General features: G+C 57.3%; 1 protein-coding gene across 4 annotated transcripts; it reads left to right on the top strand.

Moving 5' to 3' along the window:
* Positions 1-105: 105 nt before the first annotated feature.
* On the top strand, positions 106-25,018 carry Celsr2 (cadherin EGF LAG seven-pass G-type receptor 2). 4 transcript variants are annotated; one of them, XM_076863118.1, is made up of 34 exons: positions 106-3,954; positions 8,569-9,216; positions 11,059-11,281; positions 11,630-11,745; positions 11,886-11,974; positions 12,318-12,475; positions 12,845-13,008; positions 13,185-13,310; positions 13,657-13,823; positions 14,092-14,379; positions 14,464-14,638; positions 14,876-15,017; positions 15,146-15,266; positions 15,679-15,862; positions 16,022-16,123; positions 16,888-16,982; positions 17,184-17,393; positions 17,934-18,117; positions 18,235-18,363; positions 18,467-18,647; positions 18,803-18,970; positions 19,067-19,193; positions 19,307-19,507; positions 19,799-19,973; positions 20,246-20,358; positions 20,505-20,584; positions 20,675-20,801; positions 20,889-21,011; positions 21,562-21,689; positions 21,927-22,015; positions 22,120-22,242; positions 22,452-22,622; positions 22,761-22,995; positions 23,458-25,018. In XM_076863118.1, exons 1-34 carry the CDS (start codon positions 621-623, stop codon positions 23,477-23,479), a joined length of 8,718 nt encoding a protein of 2,905 aa, XP_076719233.1. In that variant the 5' UTR covers positions 106-620; the 3' UTR covers positions 23,480-25,018. The 4 variants fall into 4 exon arrangements, with proteins under 4 accessions (XP_076719233.1, XP_076719232.1, XP_076719231.1 ...); XM_076863117.1 differs by having other exon boundaries at positions 22,120-22,311; positions 23,693-25,018; XM_076863116.1 differs by having other exon boundaries at positions 22,120-22,311; positions 23,461-25,018.
* Positions 25,019-26,358: the final 1,340 nt, after the last annotated feature.

Raw genomic sequence — 26,358 nt, 5'->3', positions numbered from 1 at the left:
ACGGCAGGCGTCGCCGCTTTAAGGCGGCGGCGGCGCGAGCAGGTCTATGGTAATGAGCTGCCGCCGCCACCGCGGCTCTGCAGAGCTCGCCCGCCCGCCGGGGAGGCGAGGGAACGCGGGGCTGGGCCCGGGGCCGCGGCGACAGGCAGCAGCCTCGGCGGGGACGCGGGGCGCGAGCGAACGGCAGAGGGCCGTCGGTGGCGACCGGGGCCGGGCCAGGGGCCGGGCTCGCAGCTCCGTGGGCGCAGGTGGGCGATCCCCCGCGGGCGGAGGGGACACCCTGGGGCTCGGGAACCCGCCGGGGTTGGCCGGGCCCGGGGCGCTTCGGGACCCGCGGGCGCAGGTGCGAGTGTCTGGAACGCAGGTGGAAGCGCGGCGTGAGCCTGCGGTGGTTGGGGTGACCCGAGAACCGGTCTGGCTCCCGGAGCGGTGTGAGCCCGGGCGCATCGGAGGGCGCAGCGCGGGGCCCCGCCGAGCCATCTAGGCGAAGGCCCCGCGGGGCGCACAGGTGGCCCCCGGGGACCGGTGCCCCGGCCTGGGCATGAGGCGCGGCGGGGCCGGCAGGAGCCGGAGGAGGAGCCGCCGCGGCTGTTGACCCGGCCGACCGGGAGCAGGGAGAGATGCGGACCCGGGCTGCCAGCGCCCCCCTCCCAACGCCGCCGCTGCCGCTGCCGCTGCCGCTGCCGCCGCTGCTGCTGCTGCTGCTGTTGCTGCTGCCGCTGCCACCACTACTGGGAGACCAAGTGGGGCCCTGTCGTTCTCTCGGGTCTGGGGGACGAGGCTCCTCGGGGGCCTGCGCCCCCGTGGGCTGGCTCTGTCCAGCTTCAGCCTCGAACCTCTGGCTCTACACCAGCCGTTGCAGAGATGCGGGCATTGAGCTGACTGGCCACCTGGTGCCCCACCACGATGGCCTGAGGGTCTGGTGTCCAGAATCCGGTGCCCATATCCCCCTTCCACCAGCCCCTGAAGGCTGCCCCTGGAGCTGTCGCCTCCTGGGCATTGGAGGCCACCTTTCTCCACAGGGCAAGTTGACCCTGCCTCAGGAGCACCCTTGCTTAAAGGCTCCACAGTTGAAATGTCAGTCCTGCAAGCTGGCACAGGTCCCAGGGCTCAGGGCAGGGGAAGGGTCACCAGAGGAGTCCATGGGTGGACGTCGAAAAAGGAATGTAAATACAGCACCTCAGTTCCAACCCCCCAGCTATCAGGCCACAGTGCCTGAGAACCAGCCAGCGGGAACCTCTGTTGCATCACTCCGTGCCATTGATCCAGATGAGGGAGAGGCAGGTCGGCTTGAGTACACCATGGATGCCCTCTTTGATAGCCGCTCCAACCATTTCTTCTCCTTGGACCCAATCACTGGTGCTGTCACCACAGCAGAGGAGTTGGATCGGGAGACCAAGAGTACCCATGTCTTCAGGGTCACTGCACAGGATCATGGTATGCCTCGAAGGAGTGCCCTGGCTACACTCACCATTTTGGTGACTGACACCAATGACCATGACCCTGTTTTTGAGCAGCAGGAGTACAAGGAGAGCCTCAGGGAGAACCTGGAGGTTGGCTATGAGGTGCTCACTGTCAGGGCCACGGATGGTGATGCTCCCCCCAATGCCAATATTCTGTACCGCCTGCTGGAGGGGCCTGGGGGCAGCCCTTCTGAAGTCTTTGAAATTGACCCTCGATCTGGTGTGATCCGCACCCGTGGCCCAGTGGATCGGGAAGAGGTGGAGTCCTACAAGCTGACAGTGGAAGCAACTGACCAGGGTCGGGACCCAGGTCCACGGAGTGCCACAGCCACTGTTTTTCTGTCTGTGGAGGACGACAATGACAATGCCCCTCAGTTTAGTGAGAAGCGTTACGTGGTCCAGGTGCGAGAAGATGTGACCCCAGGGGCACCAGTACTCCGTGTCACAGCCTCGGACCGGGACAAGGGCAGCAATGCCCTGGTGCACTATAGCATCATGAGTGGCAATGCTCGGGGACAGTTTTATCTGGATGCCCAGACTGGGGCCCTGGATGTTGTGAGCCCTCTTGACTATGAGACAACCAAAGAGTATACTCTACGGGTGCGGGCACAGGATGGAGGTCGGCCCCCACTGTCTAATGTCTCTGGCCTGGTAACAGTGCAAGTCCTGGATATTAATGATAATGCCCCTATCTTTGTCAGCACCCCTTTCCAAGCTACTGTCCTGGAGAGTGTCCCCTTAGGCTACTTGGTTCTCCATGTCCAAGCAATTGATGCTGATGCTGGTGACAATGCCCGCCTGGAGTACCGCCTTGCTGGAGTTGGGCATGACTTCCCTTTCACTATCAACAATGGCACAGGCTGGATCTCTGTGGCTGCTGAGCTGGACCGGGAGGAAGTTGATTTCTATAGCTTTGGGGTAGAAGCCCGAGACCATGGCATCCCAGCACTCACTGCCTCAGCCAGTGTCAGTGTAACCATCCTGGACGTCAATGATAACAACCCAACCTTTACCCAGCCAGAGTACACAGTTCGGCTCAATGAGGATGCAGCTGTGGGCACCAGTGTAGTGACTGTGTCAGCTGTGGACCGCGATGCTCATAGTGTCATCACATACCAGATCACCAGCGGTAACACCCGCAACCGCTTCTCCATCACCAGTCAGAGTGGTGGTGGACTGGTGTCCCTCGCCTTGCCACTGGACTACAAACTTGAGAGGCAGTATGTGTTGGCTGTTACTGCCTCTGATGGCACAAGGCAGGATACAGCGCAGATTGTGGTGAATGTCACTGATGCCAACACCCATCGTCCGGTCTTTCAGAGCTCCCACTATACAGTGAATGTTAATGAGGACCGGCCAGCAGGCACCACGGTGGTGCTGATCAGTGCTACAGACGAGGACACAGGTGAGAATGCCCGTATTACCTACTTTATGGAGGACAGCATCCCCCAGTTCCGTATTGATGCAGACACAGGGGCTGTCACCACCCAGGCTGAACTAGACTATGAAGACCAGGTGTCTTATACCTTGGCCATCACTGCTCGGGACAATGGCATTCCCCAGAAGTCTGACACCACCTACCTGGAGATTCTGGTGAATGATGTGAATGACAATGCTCCTCAGTTCCTAAGGGATTCCTATCAGGGCAGTGTCTATGAGGATGTGCCCCCTTTCACCAGTGTCCTGCAGATCTCAGCCACTGATCGTGACTCTGGTCTTAATGGCCGGGTATTCTATACCTTCCAAGGAGGTGATGATGGAGATGGCGACTTTATTGTAGAGTCCACTTCAGGCATAGTGAGAACACTGCGCAGGCTAGATCGTGAGAATGTGGCCCAGTACATCTTACGAGCATATGCAGTGGACAAGGGGATGCCCCCAGCCCGCACACCCATGGAAGTGACAGTCACTGTGTTAGATGTGAATGACAATCCACCTGTCTTTGAGCAGGATGAGTTTGATGTGTTTGTGGAAGAGAACAGCCCCATTGGGCTGGCCGTGGCCCGTGTCACGGCCACTGACCCTGATGAAGGCACCAATGCACAGATCATGTACCAGATTGTGGAGGGTAACATCCCTGAGGTCTTCCAGTTGGATATTTTTTCTGGGGAGCTGACTGCCCTGGTGGACTTAGACTACGAGGACCGGCCTGAATACGTCCTAGTCATCCAGGCCACATCAGCTCCACTGGTGAGCAGGGCTACTGTCCATGTCCGCCTCCTTGACCGCAATGACAACCCACCAGTGCTGGGCAACTTTGAAATCCTTTTCAACAACTATGTCACCAACCGCTCGAGCAGCTTCCCTGGGGGTGCCATTGGCCGTGTGCCTGCTCATGACCCTGACATCTCGGACAGCCTGACTTACAGCTTTGAGCGGGGAAATGAACTCAGCTTGGTCCTACTCAACGCTTCCACGGGAGAGCTGAGGCTGAGCCGGGCACTGGATAACAACCGGCCTCTGGAGGCCATCATGAGCGTGTTGGTGTCAGGTAAGGAGGGGCCCAAAGTGGTGTTGGGGTGGAGGAGGCCCACGAGAGGTCCCGGGCAACCACAGGAGGTAGAGAGCCATCTAAGGAGGAACTGTTGACCCACCTGCCTGGTAGCTGGCCCAGAGGGTGAGAGGGCAAGAACCAGCTTGGGAAGAAGCCCTAGGAATCCTGGCAGCTGGTGCAGGCCCCGCCTGCTGCCCGAGGCTGGGCTGGGCTGCTTCGGTTGGCTGCCCCCTGCCTACCAGCCTGTGACGTGGTGGGGGAAGTGTTGTGAGGCTGCTCTGGTTGTGGCTGCCAAGAATTGTGAAAAAAGGCGCGTGGAAGACTGGGAGGCCAGGAGATCTGGGGGAGGGGTGGGGAGGACCCTGGCCAGGAGAAGAGAGGCAAGCAAGCCCTCAGCACCCCTCCATGTCCCATCAGCATGTTCTTGTGATCTCATACAGCCTCTGGCAGAGCAGAGGACCCAGGGGCACTGGGTTGCTGCCGAGGGGTCAGGACCCTGCGGTCCTCTTCTGGCCCCTTCTGGCTCCCGGCTAAGCCACAAAATGGGCTGACGTGGACTTTGTCTAGTGCATTCTTTTCCTCCAGGCAGAAAGAGCCTGGCCTGGCTCCCCCTTCAGAGCTCCCGCAGGAAGTGAGGCCAAAGCTCATTGTCTCTGTCCAAACAGACCCCACTGTCAGAGTCCCTGGTTGGGGGTCTGGCTTCGGGGAGGGGTTACAATGAAACCAGGGGCAGGCTAAGGTCTCCGGGGCTCCCTTGCCTCCGCATAGACTGTTTTTAGGGTTCCAGTCTTCCCCGATGGCCATGACCAGCCCAGTCACAGGGGATGAGGTATGGGAATCAGGATGAGGCAGGACTCATTCTGTTGGGCTCTGAGGGCAGAGACCCCAAGGGCCTGTTCTGGTGGGGAGAGAACAGAGTTCCAGGGGCGTGGGAGCCTGGCCAGGACCCAGACTGGGCATTCCTGCTGCTTGGTCAAGCGCTCAGCCTGCAGACTCCCTGGATAGCAGGGTTGGGGGAAGAGAGCTGGGTGGATGGGTGACCATGTTCTGTGCTTTCTGTCAGCTGTGGGGGTGAAAGGCCAGGAGGAGACCAGACTCAGGTTGCTGAGTGCCTCTGCGAGGCTGGGAACAGCTGAGATCCTCATGGGAGGCCCAGTGTTAGTTATACACCCAGGGATTTGTCAGGGCACCCCACTCCAGACAGCCTTCAGACACACAGGAAAGGAAGAACAGAAAAGCCTGGCAGGCCCCCATTCCCACCATCTGTAAGAAACATGGAGTCAGGGTGTGGCTTCAGGCCCCCTCCCTGCTTATGCTCCTTGCTGGACAGCTGCTGCCCACCCCACCCCTCAGGTGGCCACAGGGAGCAGGTGTGGGAGCTTTCAGAGGATGTGGACTAGGCTGTGTCTCCTGAAGCTTCAGTTTCTGCTCCAGGAGGAGGAAGTGGGGGGGGCAGCCTCATCTGTGGCAGTAAGAAGGGGGTGGAAAGGAAGGGGCTCCTGGTCTGGTCCTCTCCCCCCCCCCACCATCCCTTAAGTGAGTGTGGCTAGACACTAAGGGATGGGGCAGAGGCAGCCCCTGCTCAGCATGTGGTTTCTCACCAGGGCAGTTCCTCTAGACTATAGGGGAAGGACAGGGCAGCCCCTGGGCAGCTGGGACTGGCCCTTCAGTCCCAGCCCCACCCTCCCCCCTCAGCCCTGACCCTTGGATGCAGTCACCAAGGCAACCCCAAAGTTCAGGAGGCTTGTGGGGGGAGCTGACTCCCACTGCCCCTTTGTTTTCTCTCTCTGTTCTTTGTCTCTCCCTTCTCTCCCACCCTGCCCATGCGGCCCTTCAGCACTGCCTCTCTGTTGTCCTCTCCCCAGCTCCTGTGTGTCTCTCTCCTTCTCTCCCACTCTCTCCACTGCTGGCTTCTTTCCTGGGGCTTTGTCTTCCCTGTTTGGTGTCTGTTTATGCTGCTGTCTTCCCCCCTCTTTTTCCCTGTGGCTGCAGCTGCTCCAACTTGGGCTAGATGTCTCCTTTGGAGCCTGAACATTCCCCCCTGCTTCTTTCCTCTGCTGGGACACACAGGAGCTCCTGCCTATGGTCTGCTCAGCCCTCAGACCTGCAGAGCCCCTCCAGGCCGCAGCCTTCACTGGCACATCTGCCAGGAGAAGAGAGGCTGGAAGTCTGATTCTGGCACCTGCCCAGGGGCGGCTGGCTGAGCACTAGGCCCAGGTGGTGTTTCCTGAGTCAGAGTCTATCAACTCTTTCTTTTCTGTCCAGGACAGTTCAGGCAATGCACCCTCTATCCTTGTTTCCACCCTGCTTTTGCACCTGAGGGGTGACCCTGGTCAAGGCAGAGGAAAGGGACAAAGAAGAAGGAGAGAACAGTGGGTTGATTGCTGGGATAGGGACAATAACAGAGGGGGCAGGTGGTCACAGATGGTGGACCAGATGGGAAGCAACAGAGACATGCTGAGACAGGGGCACAGGAGGGGCCTGGGATGGCAGAGGGGGACACAGAGAGAAGTGTTTGTTCCCAGGGCTGAGGGGCAGTATGGCTTCTCTTGCTCATTGGCCTTGACTGCCCGCTGTGTTCCACTGGTTGAGTTAGGAGCACTGGGTGTTGTGTCAGTTTGCTTTGCAGGGAATGTTCCATCTGGGAACCACTGGGCAGGTGCATCAGAGCCCTGTACCAGTTTTAGGACAGGGGAATCTGAAAGAGGGAGGCAAGTGGAGCTTGATCATAAGTAGGGGCAGGCTTCCTGGAGCAGGTGATGTCTCAGGGCAGGCTGGAAGACTTGAGGACTCAGGACTGATGTCTGGATAGACTAGGTAGGAAGGGAAGCCTGGGGAGTAGCTTCTGGAAGAGCAGCAGCGAATGATGACAGCAGACTTGATAGTGAGAGCAGGTGGACCATGGCAATGAGGCTGGAGGGCAGGTAGGTAATGGCTGAGGACACACCGAGATGGGTGTCTGCCTTCAGCCTGCCCCAGCTCAACTGAGCTGTCAGGGTAATCAGTCACCTCCAGGAGGTGTGACATAGACACAGAATCTATTCCCATATCCCTCTCCTACTCCCATCCCACCCAGAAACACTGGCTCCCGCCTCATTCCTGCTTGGGCATCCTTTTCCATATCTTAGTTGAGCCTCTCCTGTCGTGTTTTGAAGAACTTTCTTCATTGTAGAGACTGAATAGATTCTCATCAGCATCTTAGTGTTTACTGAACACCTACACATGTAAGGCATTGCACTAAGCAAAAATCTGAATAGCCCTTATAGCCCTGCCAAACCATTTCTCCTTCCCCATGACTCCATCTTTCATTTTTGAGTGAAATAAAATCCATTCCCATGAATGTGCACATTCAGGTGTGTATTTCTGGGCTTCAGGTGTGTGGGTAGAGTGAGATACCAATGAGTGTTAGTACTTAGCTGTTTATAAGTGAGTGTGTCACCTTGGGGAAATGGCAGGCAGGTGTTTGGGTGCAATATGGTGATCCAAGTTGGTGAAGAGTAGTTAAAGGCCCCAGAGCCAGAGGAAAGACCAGCCTAATGGGACTTTAGAGTCTCCAGGTGAAGCTGCCCAGGCTTTTCTATCTCTGTCCAGATCCCCACCCTCACTCATCCTGTCTCCAGCAAAAAGCAGTGGGTGGTGCTGTCACCGGTTAAGGTGGCTCAGCTGGATTTCCTGGGGTGGGATCTCCAGGCTACCCGCAAGCAGCTCAGAGAACTGGGCGGGAAGAATGCTTTGTGTGGGGTGTTGCCATGGGAATAGCGGGCTTGTGCCCAAGCAGCCATGGGGCTCAGTGGGAGGGGGACCTGGTGGCCCACTGACCCAGTTCACCTCCCACTCCCTACCTGCTTCAGTGGGAGAGTGGGGAGCACAGTCAGGGCCAGGGGTATGGTAATGTTGAGATGTACAGAATGAGGACTAGAGGAGATGGTTTTTGTGGATGTCACAGTATTCTGGATCCTGTACAGAAGTAAGCAAAAGACAGAGTTCCTGTGCAAGGAAGCCCAGAGTTGATATAAGGGAGGAGGACTCATGGCTCCATCAGGGACTGATGTACAAACATAAAAGGTGTGGCGTGTCACAGTGGTACACACGTAGGAGGTCAACATAAGAGGATTGCAAAGTTCAAGGTGGGCAATTTAGCAAGATTCTATTTATCTCAAAATAAAAATTAAAAAGAATTGAGGATGTAGCTCAGTGGTAAAGCATCTTTGGGTTCAATCCTCAGCACACACCCCTACCAAAAAAAAAAAAAAAAAAAAAAAAAAAAGGTGTGCCATGCCTCACAATAGCGGATATTGGGAAAATATGCAAAGAGGTCTTCTGAAAGTCTCGTCTCCTTAAGTACCTATGGGAGCTTATCTTTCAAGAAGTATCCTACCCACAAGCATTCACTGGGCACCTGAATGGCGATTAGAAAAAGAGGCCTCTTCTTGGCCCCAGAACGTGCAAGCCGGATTCTCGTCCCCTTTGCTCCCACCTCCTGTTGCTACTTACTGCGCAGGGCCTACCCAACTCTACTGCCCAGGGCCAGGGGGTAGTCTGTGGTTTGGCACCTCTGCCCTCCCCAACCCGATTCCAAGCCTGGGTGCTGACCCATGTGGCCTTTTACAGATGGCGTTCACAGCGTGACAGCCCAGTGTGCACTGCGCGTCACCATTATCACAGATGAGATGCTCACACACAGTATCACGTTGCGCCTGGAAGACATGTCGCCTGAGCGCTTCCTGTCACCACTGCTGGGCCTCTTCATTCAAGCTGTGGCCGCCACGTTGGCCACGCCCCCGGACCACGTGGTGGTCTTTAACGTGCAGCGGGACACCGATGCCCCCGGTGGCCACATCCTCAACGTGAGCCTGTCAGTGGGCCAGCCACCGGGACCCGGGGGTGGGCCGCCCTTTCTGCCCTCCGAAGACCTGCAGGAGCGCCTGTACCTCAATCGCAGCCTGCTGACGGCCATCTCGGCGCAGCGCGTGCTGCCCTTCGACGACAACATCTGCCTGCGCGAGCCCTGTGAGAACTACATGCGCTGCGTGTCGGTTCTGCGCTTCGACTCCTCCGCGCCCTTCATCGCCTCCTCCTCCGTGCTCTTTCGGCCCATCCACCCGGTCGGGGGGCTGCGCTGCCGTTGCCCGCCAGGCTTCACCGGAGACTACTGTGAGACGGAGGTGGACCTCTGCTACTCGCGCCCCTGTGGTCCCCATGGGCGCTGCCGCAGCCGTGAGGGAGGCTACACCTGCCTCTGCCGCGAGGGCTACACGGGTGAGCCAAGGGAGGGACCCGTGGGGGTGGCCCTGAAGGGCTGACGCTAAGTTGCAAGCACAATTCAGGCTAATGATGGGGGCCTGTCTCATTCCTTTCAGGAGTGAGGTACGTAACACTAGGCATTCATAAATTGCACACAACAGCCTCTTGTGGAAGACAGACTGAGGAGCCCTTCTCTCACTGTGCATGCACACACTCACACCCACGCATGCACACCCATTCCCACACATGTAAAGACAGGTCACCGTTGCTCTTGGGTTTGTATTCCAGCTTTGCTGCTCATAGCTGTGTGACTATGGGCTTAGTTACTTACTTCTCTGGGCTTCAGTAATTTAGAATGGAGATAAAAAAAAAAATCTACTTAGGTCAAAAGTTGGTTGTGAGGATTAATTCAATTAATTTGACATACAGAAAAGAACTGTCTTGTAGGTAGTGTTGACTGAGAAGGGGTGACTTGCTCCCGGTACAGCTCAGTTAGAGATGAGACTGGCCTACCCTCCCGTCTCCCCCTCTGCTGAGTGAGTTGCCTTCCTGAGCTGTATAGCAAGCACTTTCCTACCGGGCCACTCTGGGAGCGGCAGGTCTGGAGAAGCTGAGAAGCTGGATGGGTTTGGAGTGAGGGGGTGTTCTCTAGAAGGACATGGCACCTATGTGGCCTGGGCACAATGGCTCCACTGTTGCCTCCCTGTGGGACTGTGAACTGAGGTCTTTACACAGCCTCTCCCCAGGCTGCTCAGTGCCTCTGCTCTGTGTTCCTGACCCCTCCTCACAGGCTCCTGATTCTTCTTAGGATGCACCTTGCTCCCCTTCCTTCTCAGATGCCCAGCCTCCTCCCGTCCTCCAAGCCATGCCCACAGGCTCTGCCGCCTGCCTTCCCTGCTGCATCCTCTTGCTCAGAACTTGCCAGACTTGACTCTGTTACTGCTAGGGGTGGGGGGAGGGGAGGGGAGTGCTCAGAGGAGGGGAGGGGAGTCTTTGTCCAGGAGGATGGGGGGGGGGCTTAGAGTAGGGAACAACAGTTTCCATGGAAACAAGAGCCAGTCACTAGGCACAGGAGCTGAGAACCTATCTCTAGAATCTGGGAATCGGGAGGGAGAGAAGGGTGGATTTTCCCATCTGATGTTGGAATTTTCAGTTCCTCCACTGAATCCTGATCTGTCCCAAGGCTCAGGCCCCTACACTTGGTGTTGCGAGTGCACAGGGGTCCTTAGTGTAGGTGGGAATTATCTTCTCTGTTCCCCGGGGAAGTACCCAGCTTCCCTCCCCGACCTGCCCCACCCCATAACTCACACAAATCCAAGCAGAAGCCTAGTCCCATCCCCAGGGAAGGAAACTGATCTCAGTGCCTGACAGGGACAAAAGCACCAGTGGGAGGAAGGGAGAAAGTGAGGGGACACAGCCCTCATGTTGTCCTGCAGGTTCTTCCCCTCATTGCACATGTACCCCTGCAGGGGCCCAAGCATCCCCAAGCTTGCCCCACAGATGCCACCAAAGGCTGCTAGGATCTTGGCCTAAGGACCAGGGGCCTAGTGGCCTGTGCCACTGAAACCCAGCAGGAGTGGGGAAGGGACTGGGAGTTTCAGGGAACTTGCAGGGGAGCTGTGCTTGGAGCTGTGGTGGGAAGGGCACGGTGGGCCAAGCAGCAGTCAGGAAGGGCTGGGGTATCACAGATCTCAGGGAAGATGAGTACAGGAGAGGAAGTGGGGATGTGCAGGAGAGTTTGGTAGTACTGTGGGGGGTTGTGGAAGGTTGTGGGAAATATTAGTGGGGGGAAGAAGCCCAGATTTCCTCCCCATCCTCAGGGACTTGGTACTCATCCTGCCCTTCCTCTTGCCCCAGGTGAGCACTGTGAGGTGAGTGCCCGCTCAGGCCGTTGCACCCCAGGTGTCTGCAAGAATGGGGGTACCTGTGTCAACCTGCTAGTGGGCGGTTTCAAGTGTGACTGCCCATCTGGGGACTTCGAGAAGCCCTACTGCCAGGTGACCACGCGCAGCTTCCCTGCCCGCTCCTTTATCACCTTCCGTGGCCTGCGCCAGCGCTTCCACTTCACCCTGGCCCTCTCGTGAGTGGCTGGGCCATGGGGACATTGGGGTGCAGTGTGAGTCTGGAGAACCCCCTGTTCTGTGGATGAAATGAAAGTCAGGCAGCAGGAGTGCTTAGAGCAGGTTGCTGGCAGAGCCCGGCCTGCACTTGCTGTTGCCTGTACACCTTGCCAGCAGGCTTTCCAGTGCCTGTCACTCTCCAGGGTGAGGAGCTCACCTTCCTCATTGTGGCCCCATGGCTCACAGTCTTGGCCAGGCGTCGACCCTCTGGAGAGTACTGAGTGGGATCAGATGCTAGTTAGGTGGTTGAGGTGCTGGCATCCAGGTGGGTGCCCCATTCCCTGTCCCTGTCCCCAAATCCTGCACAGGTTTGCCACTAAGGAGCGCAACGGGCTGCTGTTGTACAATGGGCGCTTCAATGAGAAGCATGACTTTGTGGCCCTCGAGGTGATCCAGGAGCAGGTTCAACTCACCTTCTCTGCAGGTGATCCTCATTGCCCCATGCCCTTGCCCATCTCCCTAAGGCCCCATGTCTCACAGGCCCAGCCCCAATCCTGGGCACACCCCACCCCTGCCATTCCTAGCTCTCTTTTGGTGTCCCAGCTTACCTGGTCCTTTCTCCAGGAGAGTCGACCACCACCGTGTCACCATTTGTACCTGGAGGGGTCAGTGATGGCCAGTGGCACACGGTGCAGCTGAAGTACTATAATAAGGTGGGTGTGGGAGGGAGAGAGAGGAGTTGGAGGGTTCTGTTCTTGGCTCACGTGCCCATCTAGATCTGGGTGGCACTGCCTACAGCGGGTGGGGCTGGTATGGCACTTTTGGCTAAGAGGGAGGGAGAGGGTGGGAACATGCCACCTTGCTGGGATGTTCCCATCCCACTGGGCAGGGCTCCGTGTGTGTGTGTGTGTGTGTGTGTGTGTGTGTGTGTGTATGTGTGTGTGTATAGGTTCACACAGATGCGTGAAAGTGTGCCCGAGTGTCTTTGTGCCTGGCCTATGATCTTAATGGGCTCCTTGCTCACTGCTTCCTTTCTCTGTCCTTCCCTGTCTACAGCCACTGTTGGGCCAGACAGGACTCCCACAGGGCCCATCTGAACAGAAGGTGGCTGTGGTGTCTGTGGATGGCTGTGATACAGGAGTGGCTCTGCGCTTCGGAGCTATACTGGGCAACTACTCCTGTGCTGCTCAGGGCACCCAGGGTGGCAGCAAGAAGTAAGCAGGGGAAAGGCCCAGGGGATGTGTTGAGGGTGAGGTACAGGATGGGCTGGGAGTGCAGGTCAAGAGATGGGCTTTTATGGGGCTCCAGTGTAGGAACCAAGCCTGATGTGGCATCTCCTTGCCTTGCATCCCTTAGCCCTTGCTCAGCCCGTGAGAGCTGGTGTCAATATGGGGAATTAGAGCAAGCCCTTCTGGGGCTGTGTGGGAAGGGTCGTATGAGCAAGCTCCCTCCAGGTTGGAATGGCTCCTTCCCCTGGCCTCCTGCCCAAGGCCTTCCTCTCTGGCCTGGTGGCAGGGCACAGGGAAAGAGAAGAGCCAGAAGCTCCAACCCGCCTTCATGTCACCACCATTTTATTCCCCTAGGTCTCTGGATCTGACAGGGCCCCTGCTGCTGGGTGGGGTGCCCGACCTGCCTGAGAGCTTCCCTGTCCGAATGCGGCACTTTGTGGGCTGCATGAAGAACTTGCAAGTGGACAGCCGGCATGTAGACATGGCCGACTTCATTGCCAACAATGGCACTGTGCCTGGTATGGGGGTCTGGGGGCGTGAGCTAGTCTGGGAGCCCAGTGCAGGGAGGAGGGGCCGTGTCTGGCGTGGGGGAATCAGCTTAAATAGGTTTTAAAGGCCCCTCCAGATGTTGCCACAGGTTTTTTTCATTGGAGCCCCAGGCTGGGGTTGCTGAGTCCCCTTCTCTCCATTCCAGGATGCCCCACCAAGAAGAATGTGTGTGACAGCAACACTTGCCACAATGGGGGCACCTGCGTGAACCAGTGGGATGCGTTCAGCTGCGAGTGTCCCCTGGGCTTCGGGGGCAAGAGCTGTGCCCAGGGTAGGAGAGGAGCAGCCATCAGAGGCCGGGGCTGCGTGCCGTCAGCAGTCTGGGAACACTGGCAGGGTCGGAGCAGGCACCGGGAAGGGCGCAGCGAGCTTGGCTGTGGGTGGAAGAGCATGTTTGGGCAGAGCCCTGAGAGGGTAGCATAGGAGACAAAGGGCCCAGTCAGAGGCAGGCCTGGGCACAGCGTGGGGCGGGCCCAAGGCAGGTACCTGTTCTGGAGGGCGGGGCTGACCAGGGAGTGGGCACCAGTGCCCTGCCTCTCCTGGAGCCATCACCTCCATACCCCCTGGGGCACTCCACTGTCCCACCCTTCAGAGTCTACCTTCCTCCTCCTTCCCAGAAATGGCCAATCCCCAGCACTTCCTGGGCAACAGCCTTGTGGCCTGGCACGGCCTCTCACTGCCCATCTCTCAGCCTTGGCACCTCAGTCTCATGTTCCGCACACGCCAGGCCAATGGCGTCCTGCTACAGGCTGTCACCAGGGGACGCAGCACCATTACCCTACAGGTGACCCTGGGTGCTATGGGAGAGGGAGGGTGGGCCCAGGCCTCTGAGGGGACTGCATAGAAATGATTGAGCAAGGTCTTCTCTTTGGGGAAATGAAGAGATAGTGCGTCAGTTTGGTGGGTCAGTGCTGCCATCTATTGGGCTTGAGGGAAATAGATACTCTTTCTTTGCTGTGGCCACAGCGGGGCAGCAGGATGGGGAACAGTGGACCACTAGGAGAGCCAGTTAAGTCTGTGTGCTGACCCTGCTTTCTCTCTTCCTGTGCCAGCTTCGAGAGGGCCACGTGGTTTTGAGTGTGGAGGGCACAGGGCTCCAGGCCTCGTCCCTCCGTCTGGAGCCAGGCCGGGCCAATGATGGTGACTGGCACCACACTCAGCTGTCACTGGGAGCCAGCGGGGGCCCTGGCCATGCCATCCTGTCCTTCGACTACGGGCAGCAGAGGGCAGAGGGAAACCTGGGCCCCCGCCTGCATGGGCTGCACCTGAGCAACATTACAGTAGGGGGAGTCCCTGGGCCTGCCAGTGGTGTGGCCCGAGGCTTCCGGGGCTGTTTGCAGGTGAGCCTCATCCCCTGCCCTCTCACCCCCATGGCCACACAGAGCCCCGCTCCAAGAAGGGTCAACTCTGCCTCTTCCCCCCAGGGTGTGCGGGTAAGTGAGACGCCTGAGGGTGTCAGTAGTCTTGATCCCAGCCGTGGGGAGAGCATCAACGTGGAACCAGGATGTAGCTTGCCAGATCCCTGTGACTCCAACCCGTGTCCTGCTAACAGCTACTGCAGCAATGACTGGGATAGCTATTCCTGCAGCTGTGATCCAGGTATGTGAGGAATCCCAGGAAATGGGGTGGATTGGCAGTTGCCTGGAGTCTCACTGGCTTTCCCGTGTGACCTGGGACCAGTCACATCACCTCTCTGAGCCTTTATTGCCTACACTCCATAGCCATAGCCAGCTGGTATGATGCTCAGAGTAGAAGGAAGTGGCTGAAAGTGAGTTGGACAGAAGATAGTGCTAGGGGAGGGGAGGGATTGAACCTTTCTGGTCTTTCTTGTCCCAGGTTACTATGGTGACAACTGTACTAATGTGTGTGACCTGAACCCTTGTGAGCACCAGTCTGTGTGTACCCGCAAACCTAGTGCTCCCCACGGCTACACCTGTGAATGTCCCCCAAATTACCTTGGGCCATACTGTGAGACCAGGTAAGTGGGTCAGGCATGCAACAACAGGTCTCTGTGGCTGCTACCTGTCAATGGTGTGTCCCTCAGAGCCCCAAGAGCCTGGATGAGCTGCAAAGAGAGCTCACAATTGCCTGGGCTCCTCTCTGCAGGATTGACCAGCCTTGCCCCCGTGGCTGGTGGGGACACCCCACATGTGGCCCATGCAACTGTGACGTCAGCAAAGGCTTTGACCCAGACTGCAACAAGACAAGCGGCGAATGCCACTGCAAGGTGACAGCCTCAACCAAGCCTCCACTGCGACTATCTTGGCGTCTGTTCTATACCTCCTGGGCCCCAGCGGGGAGGCAATGCAGATGGACTTTCCTATAGAGAGCTGAGGCCCATCAGGGCTTTTTCTGTAATGGCCAGGGCAAGTGACTATGTGTCCTCAGGCATCTGGGGCACAGGGGGATCCAGGATCAATATTTAACCAATCAGCCTGGGCCAGCTGTGCTATTCTGATTACTTGGCATATGGGTTCAACTTCAAATCATGACCAGTGGTTAAACATTTTGAATATTTAAACCTGAGGTTACAGAGTCTCCCTCTAGAGGGCCACAACTAAAAGGTTTATGTGCATCCAGGAAAGAGCCTGAGCCATCACCCCCTTCTTCCCTCCTCCCTCTTCCTTCCTCCCTTCTAGGAGAATCACTACCGGCCTCCTGGCAGCCCCACCTGCCTCCTGTGTGACTGCTACCCCACGGGCTCTTTGTCTCGAGTCTGTGACCCTGAGGACGGCCAGTGTCCATGCAAACCTGGTGTCATCGGGCGCCAGTGTGATCGCTGTGACAACCCTTTTGCTGAAGTCACTACCAATGGCTGTGAAGGTGGGCTCTTGGGGCAGGTGGGCAGCTCTACCCACTGTGCCAGGTGGTTGCATCCTAAGGAGGACAGGAGGGGGGCTGGCTGCAGGTCTGGGGATGCTGAGAGAGGGGTGAGCTGCAAAGGGAGAGCTGCTCCTAGTGACTATCTTTTCTTCCCTGCAGTGAATTATGACAGCTGCCCACGGGCTATCGAGGCTGGGATCTGGTGGCCCCGAACCCGTTTTGGGCTGCCTGCTGCTGCCCCATGCCCCAAAGGCTCCTTTGGTAGGTGCTAGAGGCCCAAGATGTGATACTGAGGACTTAGCCTCTACCATCCCTGGGGTGAGAGCAGGAAGCCCCTGGCTGAAGATTCTAGGTCCCCACTTTGTGGCCTGGAGACTCCATGTCCCATTTTCCTTGGCTCACTGTCTCCCTTCTCCCAGGGTTGCCTAGGAGTACTGCATCTTAGACTCTGAACAGAAGGACTAAGAAGCCTTCGTTCTCCTTGGCACAGTGCTGGGTGCCAGAGATTCAAAGATGATTCACAGAGTTCCTAGCCTTAGCTCACTGTCTAGTGCTGAAGCTGTGTCACATGAAGGACAGACAGTCTGAGAGTTCAGAATGTTGGGTGCTGTTCTAGGAACTCAGCCCAGGGACAGAGGCTGGCACTGGCCCTTGGATTGGTGATGAGCAGAATTCATAGGCAGAAAGTGACAGAGTACAAGGTTGTGGCTAGAGAGGAGCAGTGATGGCTGGGGTTTGAGGAGGCCAGGTGCCTCATGCTCCCACAGCCCTTGCTTGGACAGATCTTGCAGCAGAGATTTTGGTTCTAATGTCCTAGAATTTAGGACTGCAGGGGGCAGGACCCGGGCTGCAGGGGGCAGGACTGCAGGGGGCAGGACCCGGGCTGCAGGGGGCAGGACTGCAGGGGGCAGGACCCTTGTTGGTTTGCGTTCTGTCTCTGGCCCCCCAGCAGAACTTCTCAGCCAGGTGTCAGGGGCTTCTTCTATGTCTCCCTGTGGTCAGCCCTCTTGGCTTCTTGCCCCCAGGGACCGCTGTGCGCCACTGTGATGAACACAGGGGCTGGCTGCCCCCAAACCTCTTCAACTGCACGTCAGTCACCTTCTCAGAGTTGAAGGGTCTCGTAAGTGGACACCCTCATCTCCAACTCCCTTCCCTCCTTTTTTTCTCCATGCCCTGCCCCCATCTTTGAGAAAGAGATTTCTATCCCAGCCCCTCTGTTCCTGGGGTCCCCACCTGAAGAATCTATTTTCCCCCTTTCTGAGGCGCATTTACTCTATAGAGTCCAAATTGACCCCCTGCCTCTCTACCCGCTCTCATTCAGGCTGAGCGGCTGCAGCGGAACGAATCAGGCCTGGACTCAGGACGCTCCCAGCGGCTGGCCCTGCTCCTGCGCAATGCTACACAGCACACGGCTGGCTACTTTGGCAGTGATGTCAAAGTGGCCTACCAGCTGGCCACACGGCTGCTGGCTCACGAGAGTGCCCAGAGAGGCTTTGGGCTGTCTGCCACACAGGATGTGCACTTCACTGAGGTGGGGCTTGGAATAGGTTGGGATGGCTCGTTGGGTGGGGATCATGGTGAGTGAGCCTGCTCCTGGCCATGTCAGGGCCAGAGGGGTGGGATCCTCCCTACCTGACCTTTATGAGCTCCCTCCTGGCATGAGGCCTCAGTGAGAGCCCAAGCCTTGGTATAGCATGTGGGACATTGCAAGCAGCTCTTCCTAAGCTGTATCAGATCCAGGTGCCACAGAGAACACTGCTCATGCTGAGGTAGGCACATCCAGAGCTGAGAGCAATCAGTGTCTCACTTCCAGGGAGTCAGGCAGGGCATGCAGGAGAGTGAGGTGCAGGGGCTGGGGAGCTCCTATTTAGACAGCGAGAAGGAAGAGTCAGAGGTGGAGCATCTGGTGACCAGAGTAGGCAGTGCAACCAAGTGGGGGCAGTGGGGAGCGCTTAGGGGAGGGCACAGTGGGTGGGGAACAGGGCTCTTCTAGCCACCAGGCTGTGGCTGGTGGTGAGGATGACAGGTTTGGGCTGTGAGCACGTGCCATCGTGACCATGCCCACCCCCAGAATCTGCTGCGAGTGGGCAGTGCCCTTCTGGATGCAGCCAACAAGCGGCACTGGGAACTGATACAGCAGACGGAGGGCGGCACCGCCTGGCTGCTCCAGCACTACGAGGCCTACGCCAGCGCCCTGGCCCAGAATATGCGGCACACCTATCTAAGCCCCTTCACCATTGTCACGCCCAATATTGGTGAGGCCGGTGCCCGGGGTAGGAGGGGGTTTGTGGAGAGAGTTCCCTCAAGGGCAGCCATGCTGGGGGCTTGCCTGCCTCACTCAGGGTCCAACCTGTCACCATTCCCCTCCCTAGTCATCTCTGTAGTGCGCTTGGACAAGGGGAACTTTGCTGGGGCCAAGCTGCCCCGCTATGAAGCACTGCGAGGAGAGCGGCCCCCAGACCTGGAGACGACAGTCATTCTACCCGAGTCTGTCTTCAGAGGTCAGTGGGGATCGCGTGTGTGTGTCAAGGGTGGGCCTAGGCCATCCATGCAGACTACAGACAGCGCAGGGCCCCGCTGAGTGTATCACTGTTCTGCTTCCAGAGATGACCCCTGTGGTCAGGCCCGCTGGCCCTGGGGAGGCCCAGGAACCTGAGGAGCTGGCACGGCGGCAGCGGCGGCACCCGGAGCTGAGCCAGGGAGAGGCTGTGGCCAGCGTCATCATCTACCGCACCCTGGCTGGGCTACTGCCCCACAACTACGACCCAGACAAGCGCAGTCTGAGGTGAGCAGTTGGGGACAGGGCAGGTGGGGGTGGGGGACAGGCAGGTAAGAGCTGAGGCATTGAGGGGGCCAAGGGTGGGACATCTTCTAGTGATGAGGCTCTCTCTCAGTCACAAGGCTGCTGGGGTGAGTGTGCATCTGTTTGCTCCGTGTCAGAGTCCCCAAGCGTCCAGTCATCAACACCCCTGTAGTGAGCATCAGCGTCCATGATGATGAGGAGCTCCTGCCTCGCGCCCTGGACAAGCCAGTCACTGTGCAGTTCCGGCTGCTGGAGACCGAGGAGCGGACCAAGCCCATCTGTGTCTTCTGGAACCACTCTATCCTGTGAGCCTCCCCGCCACTACCCCCAAGGCCTTACACTGAGATCCCAGGTCCCCAGGTCCCCACCCTCCTTGACCTGACCTGGCCTTTTTCACACAGGGTCAGTGGCACGGGTGGTTGGTCAGCCCGAGGCTGTGAGGTTGTCTTCCGCAACGAGAGCCATGTCAGCTGCCAGTGCAACCACATGACGAGCTTCGCTGTGCTCATGGATGTGTCCCGGCGGGAGGTTGGACCCATGACCGGCTGCCGTGGAGCTGGGGGTGGGAGCCCAGATACTGGGCTGGGTGTGCAGGCCCTGCCCTCCCTCAGTGCCTTGGCCTCCTGCCTCCTGCCTTGCAGAATGGAGAGATCCTGCCCCTGAAGACACTGACATACGTGGCCCTAGGGGTCACCTTGGCTGCCCTCCTGCTCACCTTCCTCTTCCTCACCCTTCTTCGTGCCCTGCGCTCCAATCAGCATGGCATCCGACGCAACCTGACAGCCGCCCTGGGCCTGGCTCAGCTGGTCTTCCTCCTGGGAATCAACCAGGCTGACCTGCCTGTAAGATGCCCCTCCTCCCCTGTAGACAGACTTCCACAACTTCCAGTCCTCTCGGGCTCCCTGGTGATCCCTCCCACTGCAGCATTGACTCTGCAGCCTAGCCCAGTTTCTGGCCCATGGTTTCCTCTTTTCTAGTTCCTCCTGAATGCCCCGCATCCCCAAGGTTCCTGTCTCTGGCCCATGGTTTCCCCTGAAGCAGGCCCCAACACCAAGCCCTCCTGGCTGCATGACCTGGGCAGAACCCCTGCACTGGCTATGCCCTAGTCACTGACCTGGTGGCCTGGCCCTCAGTTTGCTTGCACAGTCATTGCCATCCTGCTGCACTTCCTGTACCTCTGCACCTTTTCCTGGGCTCTGCTGGAGGCCTTGCACCTGTACCGGGCACTCACAGAGGTCCGTGATGTCAATGCCGGTCCCATGCGCTTCTACTACATGCTGGGCTGGGGCGTGCCTGCCTTCATCACAGGTATTCCTTTCCTCTCTCCTGGAGGTTCCATAGCCCTAAGCCTCCGTCCCCCAACCCACAGTCCAGGCCCTGAGAACCTGTACCCCAGGATAACTTATTCAAAGTTTCCCCTCTGATTTAACCCAGTCTTGAGGCCCCCGTGCCGGGGCTGGTTTCCTTTCCTGGAGAGCAGTGTGGACAGCACCCTTCTGCATACTCCATTTTTGGCCCTGTGAGCCAGGATGACTTTCTATACCCTGACCACCTTCCCCTGCTCTGTCTGCTTGCTCCAGGCCTAGCTGTGGGCTTGGACCCTGAAGGATATGGAAACCCTGACTTCTGCTGGCTCTCCATCTATGACACGCTCATCTGGAGTTTCGCTGGTCCTGTGGCATTTGCAGTCTCGGTAAGTGCTATTAAGTGAGTTGGGGTGAGCTGGCCAAGGGCATTCTCTGAATCCCCTTTAGGAAGAGCCAAGTCTCCCAGGCCCCATGGGGAGGGCCAGAAGCTGTCTCTTCCTCTGGTCTCTTCACCCCTCTCTGTCCTACCCAGATGAGTGTCTTCCTGTACATCCTGGCAGCCCGGGCCTCCTGTGCTGCCCAGCGGCAGGGCTTCGAGAAGAAAGGCCCTGTGTGAGTATGGGGGTGTGTGGGCACAGGGCACAGGGTGGGGATTGGGGAGGAGGCCTCCCAGCCAGGCTCACCCACTGCCATGCTCCCTAGCTCTGGCCTGCAACCTTCCTTTGCTGTCCTCCTACTGCTGAGTGCCTCGTGGCTGCTGGCACTGCTCTCTGTCAACAGTGACACCCTTCTCTTCCACTACCTCTTTGCCGCCTGCAATTGTGTCCAGGTACCTGGGCCAACCCATATTGAGGGGAGGAAGCACAGTTGAGGGGTGCTTGGATGTACCCAGACTGTTGCTACCTCTGTCTGCCAGGGCCCTTTCATCTTCCTCTCCTACGTGGTGCTTAGCAAGGAGGTCCGGAAAGCACTCAAGTTTGCCTGCAGCCGCAAACCCAGCCCTGACCCTGCTCTGACCACCAAGTCCACCCTGACCTCGGTGAGGGAGCCTGGGACCAGAGAGGTGGAGGGGTCTTGACGGAAGGAGGGAAAGGCAGTCCCGAGGGGCCTTCTCTCTGTACTGTTTGCCCCTCTATCCTTTTTCCTTGTCTCTATCTCTTCGTAGAAGGAGAAAGGGAAGGTGAAGCGGTATGTGTGGGCTGGGAGGCGGCGGGGGGGGGGGGGGACACAGGATTTTTGACTTGGGGGAGGGAGTGAAGACACCTGAGAATCTCGTGAATTCTGGCAAATTTCCTGTCTCCTGGGATGATCTCGGGAGATAATTCCCAGGGCTGCCTTTTACCAACAAGCCCTTATACAGCAAGTCCAGGGTACTTGGGGCGAGCAGGGCTACACAGCTACGGCAAAGCTGTAGCCAGTGTCAGACTCCAATATGAGGGCAGCCGAGATGTGGTGCCTTCCTTTGTGAGACCCAGTTTGTGGGAGGTAGAACCTGGGGCCAATTCCCTGCACCCTTCCACTTCCTAGCCTGGGGTCACCACCCCACCTGCCCCCCTTCTTACTGACCTGTCTGTCTATCCCCTGTCTAGTCCTACAACTGCCCCAGCCCCTACGCAGACGGGCGACTGTACCAGCCCTATGGAGACTCAGCTGGCTCCCTGCACAGTGCCAGCCGCTCAGGCAAGAGCCAGCCCAGCTACATCCCCTTCTTGCTGAGGTGAGCCCTGGAGGTGGGAAGGCTGAGGAGTGGAGGGACGGGCTGTGTGCGCTGGACCCAGGCCAGCCAGCTGCTAGGAGTTGAGTAGTGCACACTGTGGCCAACACAGATGACAGCTTGACTTAGAAGCAGTAAGGGACATAGGCAGGAACTGGGAATTCGGGGGGGGGGGGTGAAGAGCAGAGGATGCTGGGCAAAGGGCCAAGCTGACCCCTCAGCATGATCTTGTCTTCTTAGGGAAGAATCTACCCTGAACCCTGGTCAAGTTCCCCCAGGCATGGGGGACCCAGGCGGCCTCTTCCTGGAAGGTCAAGACCAGCAGCACGGTGAGGATGGAAGGCCTTGGCCGCCCAGTGGGGCAGGGGCCTGGCTTTTGCTGAGGGTGGGCTGAGATAGGTGGGCCGGCTGTGATCCCTCCCTGACCTCCCAGATCCTGACACGGACTCTGACAGTGACCTGTCCCTGGAAGATGACCAGAGTGGCTCCTATGCCTCTACTCACTCATCAGACAGCGAGGAGGAGGAAGAGGAGGAGGAGGAGGCCGCCTTCCCTGGTGAGCAGGGCTGGGACAGCCTGCTGGGGCCTGGAGCGGAGAGACTGCCCCTGCACAGCACCCCCAAGGGTGGGCCAGCACCAGGGCTGTGGCCTTTGGGAGGCTGTGGGAGCCCAAGAAGCTTGGGCTTCTTGGGAAGCAGGAGTCGGGTGGTGGCTCTCCTAGCTGTCTGCTCTTTCTAGGCCTCATCTATTTCCTTTTCCTGCCAGATGGGGGCCCAGGGCCTGGGAAGGCCCCCTGGCCAGGAGACTTTGGAACCACAGCAAAGGAGAGCAGTGGCAGTGGGGCCCCTGAGGAACGGCCACGGGAAAATGGAGATGCCCTGTCTCGGGATGGGTCCTTGGGCTCCCTTCCAGGCTCTTCTGCCCAGCCTCACAAAGGTGAGTGGGGCATCCCCAGCTGCCATTTCCCCTGGGTCAGCAGCCTTACGCTTCGCAGTACCCTCTGATTCTGGGGCTTTCTGAGGCACCGCTGTTCCTCCCACCTGCATCTCATCGTGCTGCCTTCCTGGCTCCCAGGCATCCTCAAGAAGAAGTGTCTTCCCACCATCAGTGAGAAGAGCAGCCTCCTGAGGCTTCCCCTGGAGCACGGCACGGGCTCTTCTCGGGGTTCTTCAGCCAGCGAAGGCAGCCGGGGAGGGCTCCCTCCCCGCCCACCTCCCCGGCAGAGTCTTCAGGAACAGCTGAACGGTGTAATGCCCATCGCCATGAGCATCAAGGCAGGCACGGTGGATGAGGACTCTTCAGGCTCCGAGTGAGTGGGCCAGGAGGGTGGGACAGGGTGCCATGCAGAGGTCCCAGCTGGGGTAGAGCTGCCTCTGCACCTCCCCAGGCTAGCTGGTTGACAGCCAGAGGACGGATGGGCTGAGCATGGCCCAGCTTCCTGAGTGCCCCATGGTGACCCGGGGGTGGTGGCAGTCCCCGCTGGGCTTTATAAGGTGCAGGGCAGCAGCGCAAGGGTGGAGGGGAGCTGGGGCTGCTTTTCTGTTTCTTCCTTCTGGTGAACTTCTGTCTCCTGCTCCAGCTAACCCTCTGTCTGCCTTCTCTGCCACTCTCCTTTCCTGCCTCTCCAGATTTCTCTTCTTTAACTTCCTGCATTAACCCTGGGCCGGTGGTTCCTTCGTCCCGAGGCTCCCTTCCCCTCCCCAGCTGCACTCATGCCCCCACTCCTGTCTTGTGCTTTATCCTGCCCCTGCTCCCCACCGCCTGCCCGCAGCAGCGACGAAACGTCCATCTGAGGAGCCTGGGCCTTGCACCTAAGGCCATCTAGTGCCAACTCCCTTCCCCACCATTCCCCTCACTGCACTTTGGACCCCTGGGGCCAACATCTCCAAGACAAAGTTTTTCAGAAAAGAGGAAAAAAGAATTTAAAAAGGATCTCCACTCTTCATGACTTCAGGGATTAATTTTTTTTATACGCTGGAAACTGACTCCCCTTTCCCTTCCCAAAGAGGATAGGACCTCCCAGGATGCTTCCCAGCCTCTCCTCAGTTTCCCATCTGCTGTGCCTCTGGGAGGAGAGGGACTCTTAGGGGGCCTGCCCCTCATTTGCCATCACCAAAAGGAAAGGACAAAGCCACACGCACCTGGGGTGGCAGACCCTGCAGGCTGCACCGGGCAGGTCTCAGTTGGTGAGGGGTCAGGGCAAAGGGCGTTCCTTATCCGCCTGTTGCTGCCTCTCCCAGGAACTGAAAAAGCCCTGTCCGGCCAGGGGCAGAAGGACTCATCGCCCCTGGACCCCCAAATGCTGCATGAACACGTTTTAAGGGGAGCCTGCGTCCCCAGACGGGGGCCGGCTGCCCCAGCCCCTCTCCTTTTCCTGGACTCTGGCCACGTGCTGTAGCCCAGGTGTTTGCTCAGTTTGCTGACCCCAAAGTGCTTCATTTTTCCTGCCTGACCCTTGACCCGCACCTGGGGAAGGCCAGTCGTGTGTTAAGTTGCGCTTCTTTGCTGTCATGTGGGTGGGATTGGGAGGAGGAGGAAGCACAGAGCTGGCTCAATTGCCCAAAGGGCCTCAAGCACAGATTTGAAGTCTGGGTTCTGGTGTCCACCCACCCACTCTCCCCAAATCAGACAAATGCCACTTTGTCTGACCTGCTGTGGCCTCTGAGACATGTTCTATTTTTAACCCCTTCTTGGAATTGGCTCTCTTCTTCAAAGGACCAGGTCCTGTTCCTCTTTGTCCCTTATTCTACCCCAGCTCCCTGTGAAGAGAGAGTTAATATATATTTTTTATTTATTTGCTTTTTGTGTTGGGATGGGTTTCTGTCCGGTCCCAGGGGGTCTGATGTGGCCATCGCAGGTTGGGTATGTACCCAGCATCCCTGGCTTTGGGGCCTAACGCCCTTCCCCTCGCTCCATTTCTTCCCCTCAGTTTTGCCAATCGCTATTCATTTTGAGTCACCCTTTAAGCATGTATTTCAGACTTGTCACTGACTTTCCTTCTGGAGCAGGTGGCTAGAAAAAGAGGCTGTGGGCAGGAAAAGGTGTTCCTGTTCTTCACCTGGAAGGCTGGCCTCTGGTTTTTCTGCCATGTATTCTCCTCCTGCCCTCTGCCCTTTTCCTCAGCAATTCCTGCAAAGGGTTAAAAATTTAACTGGTTTTTACTACTGATGACTTGATTTAAAAAAGAAAAAAAAATACAAAGATGCTGGATGCTAACTTGATACTAACCATCAGATTGTACAGTTTGATTGTTACTGTAAATATGGTAGAGTTTTGTTGTTGTTGTTTTTTCCATTCCCCATACCACTGAATAAACTAGTTCTGTGCAGGTAGTGTGTTGTCATGTGCTTCCATGTGGTCCCCTGTCCTCTTAGAGGATGGACACCTGGGCTTTGGAAAACAAAAGATCAGAAAGGGCCTGGAAAACCCAGCAGGAAATCAGGCCTCCGATACCAGTCTTCTGAAAAACGTGCCCATCTATGGATCTCCTCAACAATGTTCCCCAAGAACCTCATCAGCACAGAGCCCAAGTCCTGGCAGTTCCAAGGAAGATGAAGCCGGTGGGAAAGCATGTCCTTTTCATGAGGGACTTGAGTGGCTGGAGAAGTGGCACAGAGAGGGCAGGTTTCTAGCTTCAGGACTGAGTGCTCAACAGAGACAAGTTTCCTAGGGCAGAATTCAATAGGGAGAGTCGAGATGAGTGGCAGGTAGGAATTTAAGAGTGCTCAGTGATTAGATAAGTCCTGACTCTATCACTCTGAGCCCTTTTTCCATTGGAAAATGAAGCAACTTCTCATACTGGACCTAAGTATGTGCTCTGCAACATTACCTCTAATCCCACATTTGTGTTTTTCAAAGGTTCATTCAACAGACTAGAAAGGGAATTAACATGGGGCACCATAGGGTAGCAATTAGGAACACAAATGCTGGAACCAGACTGAGTGACTTAATCTCTCTGAGCCTTAGTTTTTCTGCCTGCAAAACGAGGATGATGATAACAGCAGCCACCTAATTGAGCTTTTAGGAGGATTAAATGAGTTAGCACATATAAAGTGCTTAGAACAGTTCATAGTACATAGCAAGAGGCCAATAAACACTGGCTTTTCTTGTTGCTACTGGGGTGGAAAGGGAAGTGGAAGGAGAATGCACAGACAGAAAGACAGGCCAAGGGAAGGAAGTAAGCAGTTAGCTGAACAAGAAGGTCAGCTGCAGCAGGTATGACAACTGAATGCTGCTTAGTTGGAGTGGAAGGACTGGGGGTGGGGGCAAAACATTAAGATTGACCCAGGGTGTGAACAGAACAAGTGTTTCCTCTCTAGCCACCAGGGGGCAACAGCACACAGGTCTGCTGCCTGTTTTGCCTCTAATGACCCAAGGAAGGTTTGGCTCACACAAAGGTGCCGCCTGCTGGTCATGGCTGTGCAGTCCCTAGGCTTGCTGAAGGTGCCAACAGAACCTGCTCCCTAGACACAAGGCAGGGGGGAAGCTGGGGAAACACACCAGAATTTTTTTTCTTTTCTTTATGCTGATTTTCTCCAGAACAAAAAACTTGATGTCAGCCTCCTTGCCTCTCCCCCAACATCGGTTCTTGGAATTTCAGGGGTTCTAGGAGCTGCTGCAAGCTCAGGGAAAAGTTAGTGTCTAAGCAGCTGTCATGGGGATGTAGGTGGCT

The sequence above is a fragment of the Callospermophilus lateralis genome, chromosome 7 (genome assembly GCF_048772815.1).
Source record: "Callospermophilus lateralis isolate mCalLat2 chromosome 7, mCalLat2.hap1, whole genome shotgun sequence".
Classification (NCBI taxonomy): Eukaryota; Metazoa; Chordata; class Mammalia; order Rodentia; family Sciuridae; genus Callospermophilus; species Callospermophilus lateralis.
This window is presented reverse-complemented; position numbering and strand designations above follow the sequence as displayed.

Bases quoted from the DNA above. Each gene is read 5' to 3' on its own strand.
- Celsr2 (XM_076863115.1), top strand. From the start codon at position 621: ATGCGGACCCGGGCTGCCAGCGCCCCCCTCCCAACGCCGCCGCTGCCG. The intron at 11,746-11,885 runs GTGATCCTCATT...TCCTTTCTCCAG, and splicing joins TCAACTCACCTTCTCTGCAG to GAGAGTCGACCACCACCGTG. The intron at 22,623-22,760 runs GTGAGTGGGGCA...CCTGGCTCCCAG, and splicing joins TTCTGCCCAGCCTCACAAAG to GCATCCTCAAGAAGAAGTGT.